Source organism: Hipposideros armiger, unplaced genomic scaffold, assembly GCF_001890085.2.
Source record: "Hipposideros armiger isolate ML-2016 unplaced genomic scaffold, ASM189008v1 scaffold_176, whole genome shotgun sequence".
NCBI classification, from domain to species: domain Eukaryota; kingdom Metazoa; phylum Chordata; class Mammalia; order Chiroptera; family Hipposideridae; genus Hipposideros; species Hipposideros armiger.
The window spans coordinates 2,908,783-2,921,074 of NW_017731526.1; the positions used below are offsets into that span (position 1 = coordinate 2,908,783).

The window sequence follows — 12,292 nt, forward strand, 5'->3', positions numbered from 1 at the left end:
TTCACTCATGTGAGATATAAAATTGAAAGCAACAAATGAACAAGATAAACAAAGAAACAAAAACTCATTTACACAACCGTTTAGTGGTTACCAGAGGGTAAGGGGGAGGGACATGGTAGAATAAGGAAAAGGGGGTCAAATATATGCTGATGGCAGAACTGACTCTGGGTGGTGAACACACAATGTGATATACAGATAATATATTATAGAATTGTACACTTGAAACCTATGTAATTTTACTAACCAATGGCACCCCAATAAATTTAATAAAAATTTTTAAAAAGTGATACTAAGAAAAAAATCTTTTATAATCTTATTATCTAGAAGCAACCACTGTTAACATTTGGCACATTTTTTTCCAGTGGTTTTTCTTTTTCTATGAGCTTTCATGAAGTTAAATACCTATCTTAAATAAATTTTTTTTTCTTGGTTTGGTTGCTTGCTATTATATAGCAAGTAATTTCCTACTAATTATAGTTAGAAATAGCTTTTTAAACAATCATAAAGAAATCCTCTTTGTAAATGTCCTTTTTGCTCGAACAATTTTTGTAATTTCTTTTTCAATGTTAAAAGGCAGAAAAGAGTCTGCCCATGTAGCTGAAAAGGAGATGACAGAGAGGAGGAAAACCCACCATCACCAGAGTCACAATTCTTTAATCTCCACAATTCTTTAATCTCCACAATTCAAATTGTCAACATTCTACTTTCATCTAGGAAAATGAGTTAGGAGTCAACATCAAGTCAGCTAGTGCCAAGTAAATGGAAATTAGTACCAAATTATCAGATACAATTATTAATAGTATAAAGTGTAGGAATGATACATAACTGAAAGAAGAAATAGAAATGAATTGACCAATATTGCACAGATTCAGCAAGATTTAAATCTATAAAATAATGTGTGTTGGGGGGGGAGACGACTTGGGTTTTTTTACTTCTTATTCATTAGATTTGCTTTTACTTCTTTTTGGGATTCAGTATAGAATATATATCTACAAAACATCTCTCAGTTTTTCTTTTCCACCTGAAGAAGCGCCACTCAAGGGTGATGTTGAATTATCCTACGACCTACCCAACAGGAAGAAAGAAAGAGAATATTAGTGCCATTCTCTTGGCATGTCTCTATATGAAATTTCCTTCTGCCTGTCTTTGATCTATGCCAACAGTGTGTGGAAGATGACTCGTTCGTCTGAGAGTTGGCAATTCCACAGGGAATAGATTGGAAGGAATAGAGTAGGATGAAATGGAAATAAATTTCTATGACAAGAATAACTTCTTAAAATTTGTTTTGTCTTTTAGACTTCTGGTCATTCTATGTATGAGCCCTCTTTTGTCTCGACTTGGTGACGGGTTCAACTGGCGCTGGGCATTCATAATGGTCTGGAGTGAAATGAGAGGGATGCCTAATATAACCATGGCCCTTCTGTTTGCTTACTCTGACCTTTCTCTGGCATCTGAGAAGGAAAGATTGCAAGTAAAGAAAGATATATTTTTTATTTGAATATTTTATAAAACCTGTTGCTGTGTACTAAAATATGCTTTTGTAGTGGGGTAGCTCAACCCCACTTGACCGGTGGGAGTGAATTAGCTACAATGGCAAGACTGGGGAGAGGAGGAACAACGGGCAACTTTCCTCTTCCCCCTTCTAGCTTAGGGACCTCTAAATTCCTTCATCACACTCCTAAATATAAGTTTATTATAAAGGTTAAAGGAATTAGAAATTACAAATCTTTTTAAATAGTACCTAATACAGAGTATGCACTTAATAAATGTTTTTATTTTTATTTACTCTTAATACCAACTCAAGAAAAGCAGAAACCTACTTATGATTAGCTCTATTGCCTTCCGTAACTTTATGAGGCCACATTTAGTAATGCTAGATATAAAAACATTTTCATTGTCAAGTGAAGTTATCTCTAAGATAGTACCCCCAAAGTCTCCCTAACAGAACATGATGGGCATGACCCTCCCTCTACTTCATCTCAAGTAAAATAGTTACAAGGAGCTCTGGAACAAACTTTCTATGCAGACATCACAGATTTTCTATGCATCTAACACTTCCATTGTGGGTTTGTTTGTTTTTTTAAACATTAATTCTAAGTGTAAAGGGAAGAATGGCTAGGTCATTATACATGTCTAATTAAATAATAGCTCAAACATTTACAAACTAAATAGCCAAACACTGCTTTTAAAACCAAAATTATTCAATGTTACATGACCTCCCCCTTCTTTTTAACCTATATCCACCTGTGTGAATAATTAAGGCCAGTGTCATCACCATACTCATACATCCTGACTAGTGTAATGGTGAACATTGTACATGAATCTGGGTTCTGAAAATTTTAGTTGGTTGCTATGTGGCAATCAGCAAGTTATTTAATTCTCACCCCCAGCCCATATGTCAATTCCTCATTCCAAAATGGACTTAATAAGAATACCACTAGTTTGCCACTGTTTAACAAGTAGCTTTAGCAGGGGGGATGGAGCCCTAATGTGTAGTAGTTACCAACTCTTGTTGTGTGATCACTCTCACCAACAGAACATCAATCAGTTCATAAACTTCCTAAAGATTTAATCATGAGCGCTCACAAACTAGTAAGAGCCAACTCTAGCATACCACTACCTCAAAGGGTTACTATGAGAAATTGAAAATATACATAAAATCCATTATACATTATTTAGCGTATGTTTATAATATGTACAATAAATAGAATATATTCAATGTATACAATAAACATATAATAAATATGAGCTATGGCAATGATAATGATGCCATGTAGACCTGCTTTGAAATAAAATCTTAGTGAATAGAATCATTTAGTAAAATGTCTTCACCAGTAATAACTGGTTGAGAAGAAAGTAGCAATCCTTCCTTCGTTTAATTTGGCTGAATCCTACAGCTGACTCACGAAGAGATACTATAGTAAAAGGTTAAAAATAGCAATTCAATCCTATTTCTACTACTCAGAAATTAAATGATCTTGGGTAAAGTATAGTGCCTTAGCTTTCCATCTGCATAATTGGGCAATATTGGTGTTTACTTTATAGAATTGTAGTTAGGATAAGCCTGATATGTTGTACTACATGCTTATTATATAAATGTTAGCTCTTATTACTATTAAACTATATTTAACTAACTTAGTGGTCCTCAACCTTGAATACACTTTAGAATGCTTCAGGATCTTTTAGAAAAATTCCATGGCCTGTAGAATTCTGGGCCTGGCCATGATGAACAATGGATATTAGACTCACTTCCCATAGTAAATAACTATAAAATGGGTTAAAATATATAAAGCAACTGATTTTGAGTATTGGGTAAGCACACTGAATGGTTAGATCATTGAGAGAAGGATAGACACATTACGAGAGTTCACGTTCACTCTGTCTTTCTTACAAATTGTGGCATAAAGACGTGGAGACCAAACAGTGAACAGTAATCTCACTGAGTGTAAAAAATAGAGTTGGGGCTAATGAAGCAGCTTGAATTTGTGGGACAGGGTGACAGGGAGAGAAGAAGTGTGGAAAGAAATAGCACTAGAAATCTGCATACGGAACCCCTTAGGTCATTAGTTCAATGCTAATCTGTGCAATCAGAGAATTAGAGGAGGATTGGCAGAAAAGAGCCATTAGGGAGCTTTGTGCTGAATGGACTTTCTGGAGGCCACACAGTATTGAGAGATACTGGAGTTCTGGCTAGGCACAGTATAAACCTCATGAAGAGTTAAGTTGTGACTACAGAAAGACCATGCCTTAGAAATAAGGATTGTGCCCTATAGTAAGTAAGGTTTACTCTAGACCCAGTCTAAGAAAAACTAAAACCACGCCTTGGCAGGATACTGTGATCTTTCAGTACATCAACTGACAGACACAATAAAACTCAAAAATCTTTAAAGGAAGTTATGTTATGTATATTTTACCACAATAAATGTAACAAATGCAAATAATAATAATAATAATAATAATAATAATAATAAGTAGAAATCATATGTAACTTTATATCAAAAAAGTTCAACACGTTAGATGAAATGGTTAAATTCCTCAAAAAATACGACTTACCCAACTGACACAAAAAGAAATTGAAAATTGGAATAGCACTATATATGTTAAAGAAATAGGATATATAAATTAAATTTTCTCAAAGAGAAAACCAGAAGCCTGGATAGCTTAACCAGCTAAATATACCAAACATTTAAGGAATAAATAACACCAATTTTACACAAACTCTTCTATAGAATAAGCAAAGGTGGAACACTTCACTTTATGTGGCTAGCCCACTCTGATACCAACCACCAACAAATATATTACAAAAAAAATTACTGATTATACATGATGCAAAAAAAATTTTTTTAATCTTTAGCCAATAAATTTTCAAATTATAAAAAGAATAATATCTTATGCTCAAGTAGGCTTTAATCCAAAAAATGTGGCCAAAAGTATTACTTTAACTTTCAAAATACCATATGCAGAATCTTAAAAAAAAAAAAAAAACTAAACTCAGAGAAACAGAGAACATATTGGTGGTTGCCAGAGGTGGGGGGTTAAGAATAGAGGAAATGGGTAAAAGCAGTCGAAAGGTACAAACTTCCAATTATAAGACAAACAATTTTGGAGATGTAATGTACAACATGATGACTATTGTTAACAGTACTGTATTGTATATTTGAGAACTTCTAACAGATTAGATCTTAAAAGTTCCATCACATGAAAAATTTGTAATTATGTGAGGTGATGGATGTTAACTAAATTTGTTGTGGTAATCATATGTGTGTGTGTGTGTGTGTGTGTGTGTGTGTGTGTGTGTGTGTGTGTTTTCAGAAATCTAGGTGCAGATTAGCCAGGTGCCTCTGATTCAGTGTCTCTCCTAAACTTCCTTTTAAACATAAACTGGGGGTGCAGCCATCAAAGAGCTCTACTGGAGCTGGAGAATCTGCTTCTAAGCTCACTTGCATAACTGTTGACAGGATTTACTTCCTTACAGGCAGTTGGACTAAGGCCTTTAATTTCCTGCTGGCTCTTGGCCAGAAGCCTCCTTTAGATCTTTGCCACTTGGGTGTCTCCATAGGTCAGCTCACAGTATTGTATATAACTTCTCTCAGAATAAACAAGCAAGAGAGTGAGAAAGAACAAGCACCCAAGACATAAGCCATAGTCTCTTTATAACCTAAGTTGGAAGTAAGTTCCCATTGCTTTGGACATACTCAGTATTCATTAGAAGTGAGCCAATAAGTTCAGTCCACATGCAAGGGGAGGCGATTTCACATAGACCTAAATATCAGGAAGTAGATGTCCTTGGGAGCCATCTTAGAGACCCCTTTCAACAATGTACAGAACTTGTGCACTGAGAACTACAAGACATTGTTGAGAGAAATTTTAAAATCTTTAAACAAATGGAGAGATATGTCATATTCATGGATTGGAAGACTCAAGATGATTAGCCTGTTGCTATATGCAACACAATCCAATACCAGCAGATTTGTTTTAAAAATAGATAAGCTGAATCTAAAATTATATAAACATACAAAGGACCTAGAATAGCCATAACAATTTTGAAAAAGAAGAACAAAGCTGGAGGTTTTATATTATCTTATATAAGGACTTACTATAAAGATAAAGTAATTAAGTTGTTAAGATACTGGCATAAAAATGAGATAAATGGAATATAATAAAGAGTCCAAAAAGGACTCACATTTATACAGTCAATTGATTTTTGACAAAGTTGCCAAAGCACTTCAAAGGGGGAAAGGATAGCCTTTTTGATGAATGACTGGATAGTCATTTAGAAAAACAGAAAATAAAATATCTATTTTAACCTCAAACTGTATATAAAACTGGTCAACAGCTATATACGATGTCAAGGGATAGTAGATTGGGGGGTGGGTATCACTTTGTAAGGGGTGTAAATGTCTAACTATTACATTGCTTTGTACACTTAAAACAAACAAAAATAAATAAAAATAATAAAGAAAGAAACCTATAAGACAAGAAAACTGATTCGAGGTAGATCATAGGCTTAAATATAAAATAAAAAAACTCTAAAAGTTCTGGAAGAAAATGTAAGAAAATTCATTTGTAACCTTGAAACAGATAAAGGGTTCTTAGAACATAAATAATAATAATTGGAAACTATGAATATTAAAAACATTGGTTATCAGGGCTGGCTGAGTGGCTCAGTTGGTTAAGAGCTCGCTCAAGAGTGTGAGCTCTGAGCAACAGCGGTTTGATGCCCGGCCCGAGCTGAGCTGCTGCTGAGCTGCCAACAGGTGGCAGGATGGCTCAGCTAAAAAAAAAAAAAAAAAAAAAGGTCATCAAAAGATAGTTTTATAGAAATGGATGGGAAAGGGACAAATAGTCAGGGGAAAAATATATATATATATATTTGGCACCCCTGATGTTTATATATATAAATAGATATAGATTATAGATAGATAGATTTAGGTAGATATAGATATAGATATAGATATAGATATAGATATAGATATAGATATAGATCTTCTCATGGGGTGGAGGATTGATTGGGAAAGGGCACTGGAGAAATTTGGGTGGGGGAGTGGTTATAAGAATATTCTACATAGTGATAGGATTGAGGGTTATAGGGGTGTATGCACTGTCAAAACTTGTCAAATGATACACAAGAAAATTTCAATGTATATAGATTATATCTTGGTTTTTTTTCTCTAATGACCAATTCTTAGGCTTCACATATAAAGAATTAAATCAGACTATTCAGTGGGAGTATCCTGAACATCAATATTTTAAAGTTTCCCAAGTGATTGTAATGTGAAACCTTGAGAGACTCTGGTGTGGTTTCATGTTCGGTCCCTAATCTTATATCTGTGACCAAAGAACACAGGACTAGCTAAGAGTTTAGCATAAGTTCTGGACGTTAGAATCCCATAAATCAACAGAAGTGTGTAGTCTTCTGTTGGAAAGTGTTCCTCCACTCATCTACAGAGACCAAGTTGGGATATAAGATTTAAAAAAAAAAAAAAAGTGGCGCCAAAGGCATGAATTGCTCCTCCTTGCTGACAATAAAGTGATGCCAGAGAGACAAAGCATGAGGTGGAGCAAACATATCAAGGCCTCTGAGTTGTTCTCTTTCCCCAGGTGAGGAGAATTGTCTGATACAGGTGTACTGGTAATGTTGAATAGAGAACTGTGTGGCCATGTACATGGAGGTGTGTACAGTAGATAAGAATTAATAAAATACAGGTATATTTCCAGGGCCCAAGAAATGCAGCAATGGAATTTAAGGACAAGTATTTTTTTTCCAATGTCTGTATATGTTTACTTGTCAAACCATGTGTCCTGATTTTTTGTTTGGTTCCAAAAGCATGGATGATATATATGCGGGAAGATAGAGACTCCCCAGAGTATTTTCATCATGTCTGACTTCCAAATTCTCCCCACCATGAGCATCTACTGACATAGCTCAACCTAGCTTAATCTACACTGGTAAGTGCAGAAGATAATATATGAAATTGCCTTGAATACTTACTTAGTGTTTTCTTCAATTCTAGGTATTATTTCATTCAGTGTCAGTGTGCATGCTTACCCTGATGATCAATAAAATTATTTTGCCAGTGGCAACTAATAAACTAGGTAAGCCCCACTAACTACTATTCTGCATGAAGAGAAAAATATTCTAAATAAGCTAAATATTACTAGAAATTGAGAAAAAAAGCTATCTAAATACAAATCAGTGATGTCTAATTGAAGAAAAAATTGGATCTCTATGTAAAGTCATACGAATGGTTTAGGCCAATAAGCTTGTGTATTTAAAAAGATTATTTATTTATATTAGTCCAGTTTAAGTAAAATAATATAATAAATTTATTCAGTTATTTGACAAACTTTTATTAAGAGCCTCCTATATGCCAGGCACTATTTTAAATGATAGTGATGAATTATGAAGACAGACAAGATTTCCAAGTTGATGGAGCTTACATTAGAGCGAGGTAAAACAGTAAATTAGTCAAATAGGGTAATATCAGAGAGTCATGTGTGCATCAGAGTAAACAAATCACACTTACATAAGGATGAAAAGATAACATGTGGTAGATTACTGAAGAAACTATAAGTGAAATTCACTAATTTCTCTGACAAAGTCTTGAAAAGACCACTCTAGTTCTGAGGATAACTCTTTGGGGGATATAAGGAGAGTAGAAGCAAAAATAGCAGTTTTAAGCGGACATTTGCATAATGCAGTATGTGTTTTTTAGCCCCTACTTTTAACAATTGAGAAATTGACATCTAGAGATTTAAAGTTCTTGCTCAAGGTCACACAACTAGGTAATGGCAGCTACAGAACTAGAAGCAAATTGTCCTGATGCTTTTAATCCATTGTATTCTTAACTGCCTTCTCATTCTTTCTATTACTCACAGTTTTCACTCTAATGGCATTTGTTATCAATCTGAAATTTCATCTTCATGGATAATATTGCATTATCCAATCTCCCTCCCTTCATATTTGTAACAAAATTGATATTCCTTTTCTTCTTTTTTTTTAAATTCTGAGCCTTCGCATAGTAAAATAAGAAGAACAGATTAAAGAGGTAAAGTTTTGCAAAGAGTATCATATGTTTTACTTACTAGGTAAATAAGCCTAAAATTCTTATTGTGGAGCATCTGTTTACTTGCACTGAGAGCAGTGAACATTTGCTCATGGGACATCATTGCTTTTTAAAGAAGCTTCCATGGCTCAAAAAAGGAATTTGCACCTGAGAGTAAGAGTACTTCAAACCTTAATGAGGTCTAAAGATATATATCTGGAAATAAATACATATATATCATATATACATGATCTTACATACAGGTAGGAGATATATATATACACACACACACACATAGATATATACGTGTACTGTGTATGTGTGTGTGTGTGCACATCTGTATATATCTGTATCTATATCTATACCTATATGAGATATATAGGTACAGCAGATATATTTGCAGTCCAAAGGCCTGAGAACCACAAAAGGCAATGTTGTATGTTTCAGTCCAAATCTGCAAGCATGTTGCAGCTTGCAGACCATCAGGCAGAGAGTGAATTGTTTTTTCTCAGCCTTTTGTTCTATTCAGGTGTCCAACAGATTGGATGAGGCTTGCCCACATTGAGGAAGACAAACTGCTTTTCTCAGACTACCAATTTAAATGTCATTGTCATCCAGAAACACCTTCGCAGACACACTCAGAATAATATTTAACCAAATATCTGGGCACCCCATGGCACAGTCAAGTTGACACATAAAACTAAGCATCACGGCTGTAAAATGGGGCTAAATGCCCTGGCTGCTTCATAGCCTCAAATGAGATCATTCGACAGCACCTTTAACACATGATTTTCTTTTATAAAAAGCAAATGTGAAGATGGAGCTGCTCTCAGAGGGCTGACTTTGCACAGCACTTCTAAACTCGTTTTAAAAAGTGCCAAGACCAGGTCACTCCTAGAAGCAAGGCTGCTACAGCAAATTTACGTACTACTGGAGATGTAATCACAGCCATTGATGGGGACAGTACCAGCAATATGACGCACATGGATGCTCAGAACAAAATTAAGGGCTGCATAGACAACATGACTCTCATGGTAGCCAGATCTGAACATAAAGTCTGGTCTCCTCTGGTGACAGAGGAAGGGAAACGTCATCTATACAGGACGAACTTAGCCTCTGAACCGCGAGAGGTCCTGCACATAGGAAGTGCCCAGAATTGGGGTGCCAAGCCCTTCACTGCCTTGCCCTGTCCCCAGGGTCATCACAAACCAGTACAACAGCCCCTCTGGCCTCTACTCCTCTGAAAACTTCAACAGCGCCTTGGAGTCAAAGCCAGTGAACCAGAAACAAATGGCAGTCTTAGAGCATTCTCAGCCTCCAAGTGGACTTGTCATTGACAAGGAATCTGAAGTTAGAAGATGTTGCAGGAGAAACAGGAACTAAATGAACCCCCAAAACAGCCCACTTCATTCCTGGTTTTGCAAGAAACCCTGGAGTCTGAGGAGAAAGGGGGATCTCAACAAACCCTCAGGATTTGGAAGTATTAAAGCTCCAGTCATCAAAGTGGCCACATCTATTGGAAATGCCTAGAAGTTGCCCATGTGTGACACATGTGGCACCGGCATTGTTGGTTTGTGAAGCTGCAGGACCGTCAACTGCCACCCTGAGGGTTATGTGTGCACTGACTTCGGCACAAAAGTGAAACAGAAGGGCCGTTTCTTTGTGGAAGATCAAATCTACTGTTGAAAACATGCCCAAGAGTGGGTCACGCCACCCGAAGGCAATGATGTGGTCACTGTGTTCCCCAAGTGAGCCAGCAGATCTGCACCCAACACTATTCTCCAACCAGCCCCTGTTGTAACTTGTTCTCTAAATGCTCTGGCCCTCTCCTCTCTTGGAAGTGCTTGCTTCCTTTGGTTTTATCCCTGCTCATGAAATGTCGCTTCCCCCTGCCTTTACTAACTGACCCACACTGCTGTGCAATGCCGGCTTTTATAACTAATGGAAAATTGTCCTGTTCAGTGTCCCCATACCAGCATCATGGTACTTTCTCACCTCAGCTCATCTCTGCTGCAAATGGACATCAGCCTAATTTGAACCAAACCGAATTTAATGTCTGACACTGATTTTGTTTTTACTCAATAAATTTATAGTAAAAAACAAAAATTAATCACACTTCTCTTCCTCTGTTCCTCATCTATCGATCTGGGAAGAGAGAGACTTACCTCAGAAGGTGGTCAAAGTGATCAAAAGGCTTAATACAAAGTGCTGAGATGAGCTTGCTCAGCATATGGTAAGCACTTGATAAATATTAGCTATTATTATTATTATTATTATTATTATTATTATGTACTTCAGATTTTGTGAGGAGTATGAAAGCAGAAAATTTTAAAATTATTGGTGTTCCTATTATTAAACAATTTATGTTGAGTCTTTAACTTTAAAAAAATACTTAGTACAATAAGAACAAAAAGAACCTTTATAATTCAGATCAAAGTGGTGGTTGGTGTTCCTACTATTTTAAAATGTGTTTTTTGTATCAAAGGACTTCATGATGTCACGTCAACAAAATATAAATCACTTCATTATACATTTCAACACTTTCAAGAGATAACCAAGTCTGCAGCCTCTGCACTCAAATTTGACAAAGATCTTGCTAATGCAGATTGGAGCATGGTTGAGAAAGCAATTTTACTTCAAAACCCATATGCAGTAAGCAAGTAATATCTTTTGTTTATTCCTTCAAAGTAGATATGATTGCTCTTAAATAAGGATAAATGTTATAAATATTAATTCACAATTTTTAATACCTACAGTTGACAGAGATATTGTATTGGTAGCTTCTTATTTACCACAATAGCAAAGAGAGGATTTTAGGAAATTTTGTGATCACTGTGGGGCAAAGTAGAAGTGACAACTTCTTTGAGTATATAGAAAATACATGTTGTAAATTCAAAAGGAGTAGTGTATTGGAGCTGCCTTTAAAAGATGTCACAAAAAGAGGATAATGGCTAGATTTTTTTACTAAATTGAAGGTGGACAGGATCCTTTGTTCAGCATTTATTTAGGCTATGATATGACAAACACTTGCTAGAGCTTAGTTTATGGTTAATATTATTTTTAATATAAAATAGAATTCAAAGCCAGCATCATATGTTTAGATGTGGGCGAGATGCCTCCATCTGTTTCTGAGATATGCTTTAGAATCTCTGCAGTCAGATTTATTCATTTAAGAGTATGTAACTCATCAGTCAATCTAGGTTGCCAAAAGAAGAAGTAATAAAAGAAGAAATAATAAAAGTTGTTCTGGGACCTTTTCAATGCTATGGCTGCCTTGCTATCTCCTATGTCATGTCCAGTTTTCACTGCAATGTTTTTCTGCTTCAGATAATATGAGGGGCCAACTTCCAGGAGTGTTGATGTAAGATAATTAGTACCTACAAAATTGAATTCCCCCAAATCCATTTCACACCCACAAAGCAATGCTCGAAGCTCCAGATGGGGGCTTGGAACTAAGCCCTCTGCCTGAAGGAATACTGCCAGGGTTTCTAAATTAGACAAATACCAAGTCAAATCCAGGGATTTTTTTTTTTTTTAGTAACTCCCAGTATCTGATTGTGGACTTTTGCTAACCTGGCTGCATCAGAATCATCTGGAAAGCTTATTAAAAATATGGATTGGTTTCCTAGCCTTACCCAGGAGACTTTGATAAAGGTGTTCTGAGGAGGGTCCCAGGAATATGTGTTTTTAATCCATTTACTCAGCTGATTCTAATGCAAAGTCAAGGATGAGGCCACCACTCTGGT

General features: G+C 35.8%; 1 protein-coding gene and 1 pseudogene across 1 annotated transcript in view; both read left to right on the forward strand.

The window, feature by feature from the left end:
* SLC9C1 (solute carrier family 9 member C1) overlaps nt 1-12,292 on the forward strand; it is a gene marked incomplete at its 3' end in the record, with an annotated part of 41,178 nt that overhangs the window by 22,633 nt on the left and 6,253 nt on the right. The window contains exons 9-11 of the mRNA XM_019652229.1: nt 1,297-1,471; nt 7,515-7,596; nt 11,032-11,206. Coding sequence (XP_019507774.1) covers nt 1,297-1,471; nt 7,515-7,596; nt 11,032-11,206 — 432 coding nt within the window. The remainder of the gene's footprint in view (nt 1-1,296; nt 1,472-7,514; nt 7,597-11,031; nt 11,207-12,292) is intronic.
* On the forward strand, nt 7,904-10,298 carry LOC109387957 (PDZ and LIM domain protein 1 pseudogene; annotated as a pseudogene).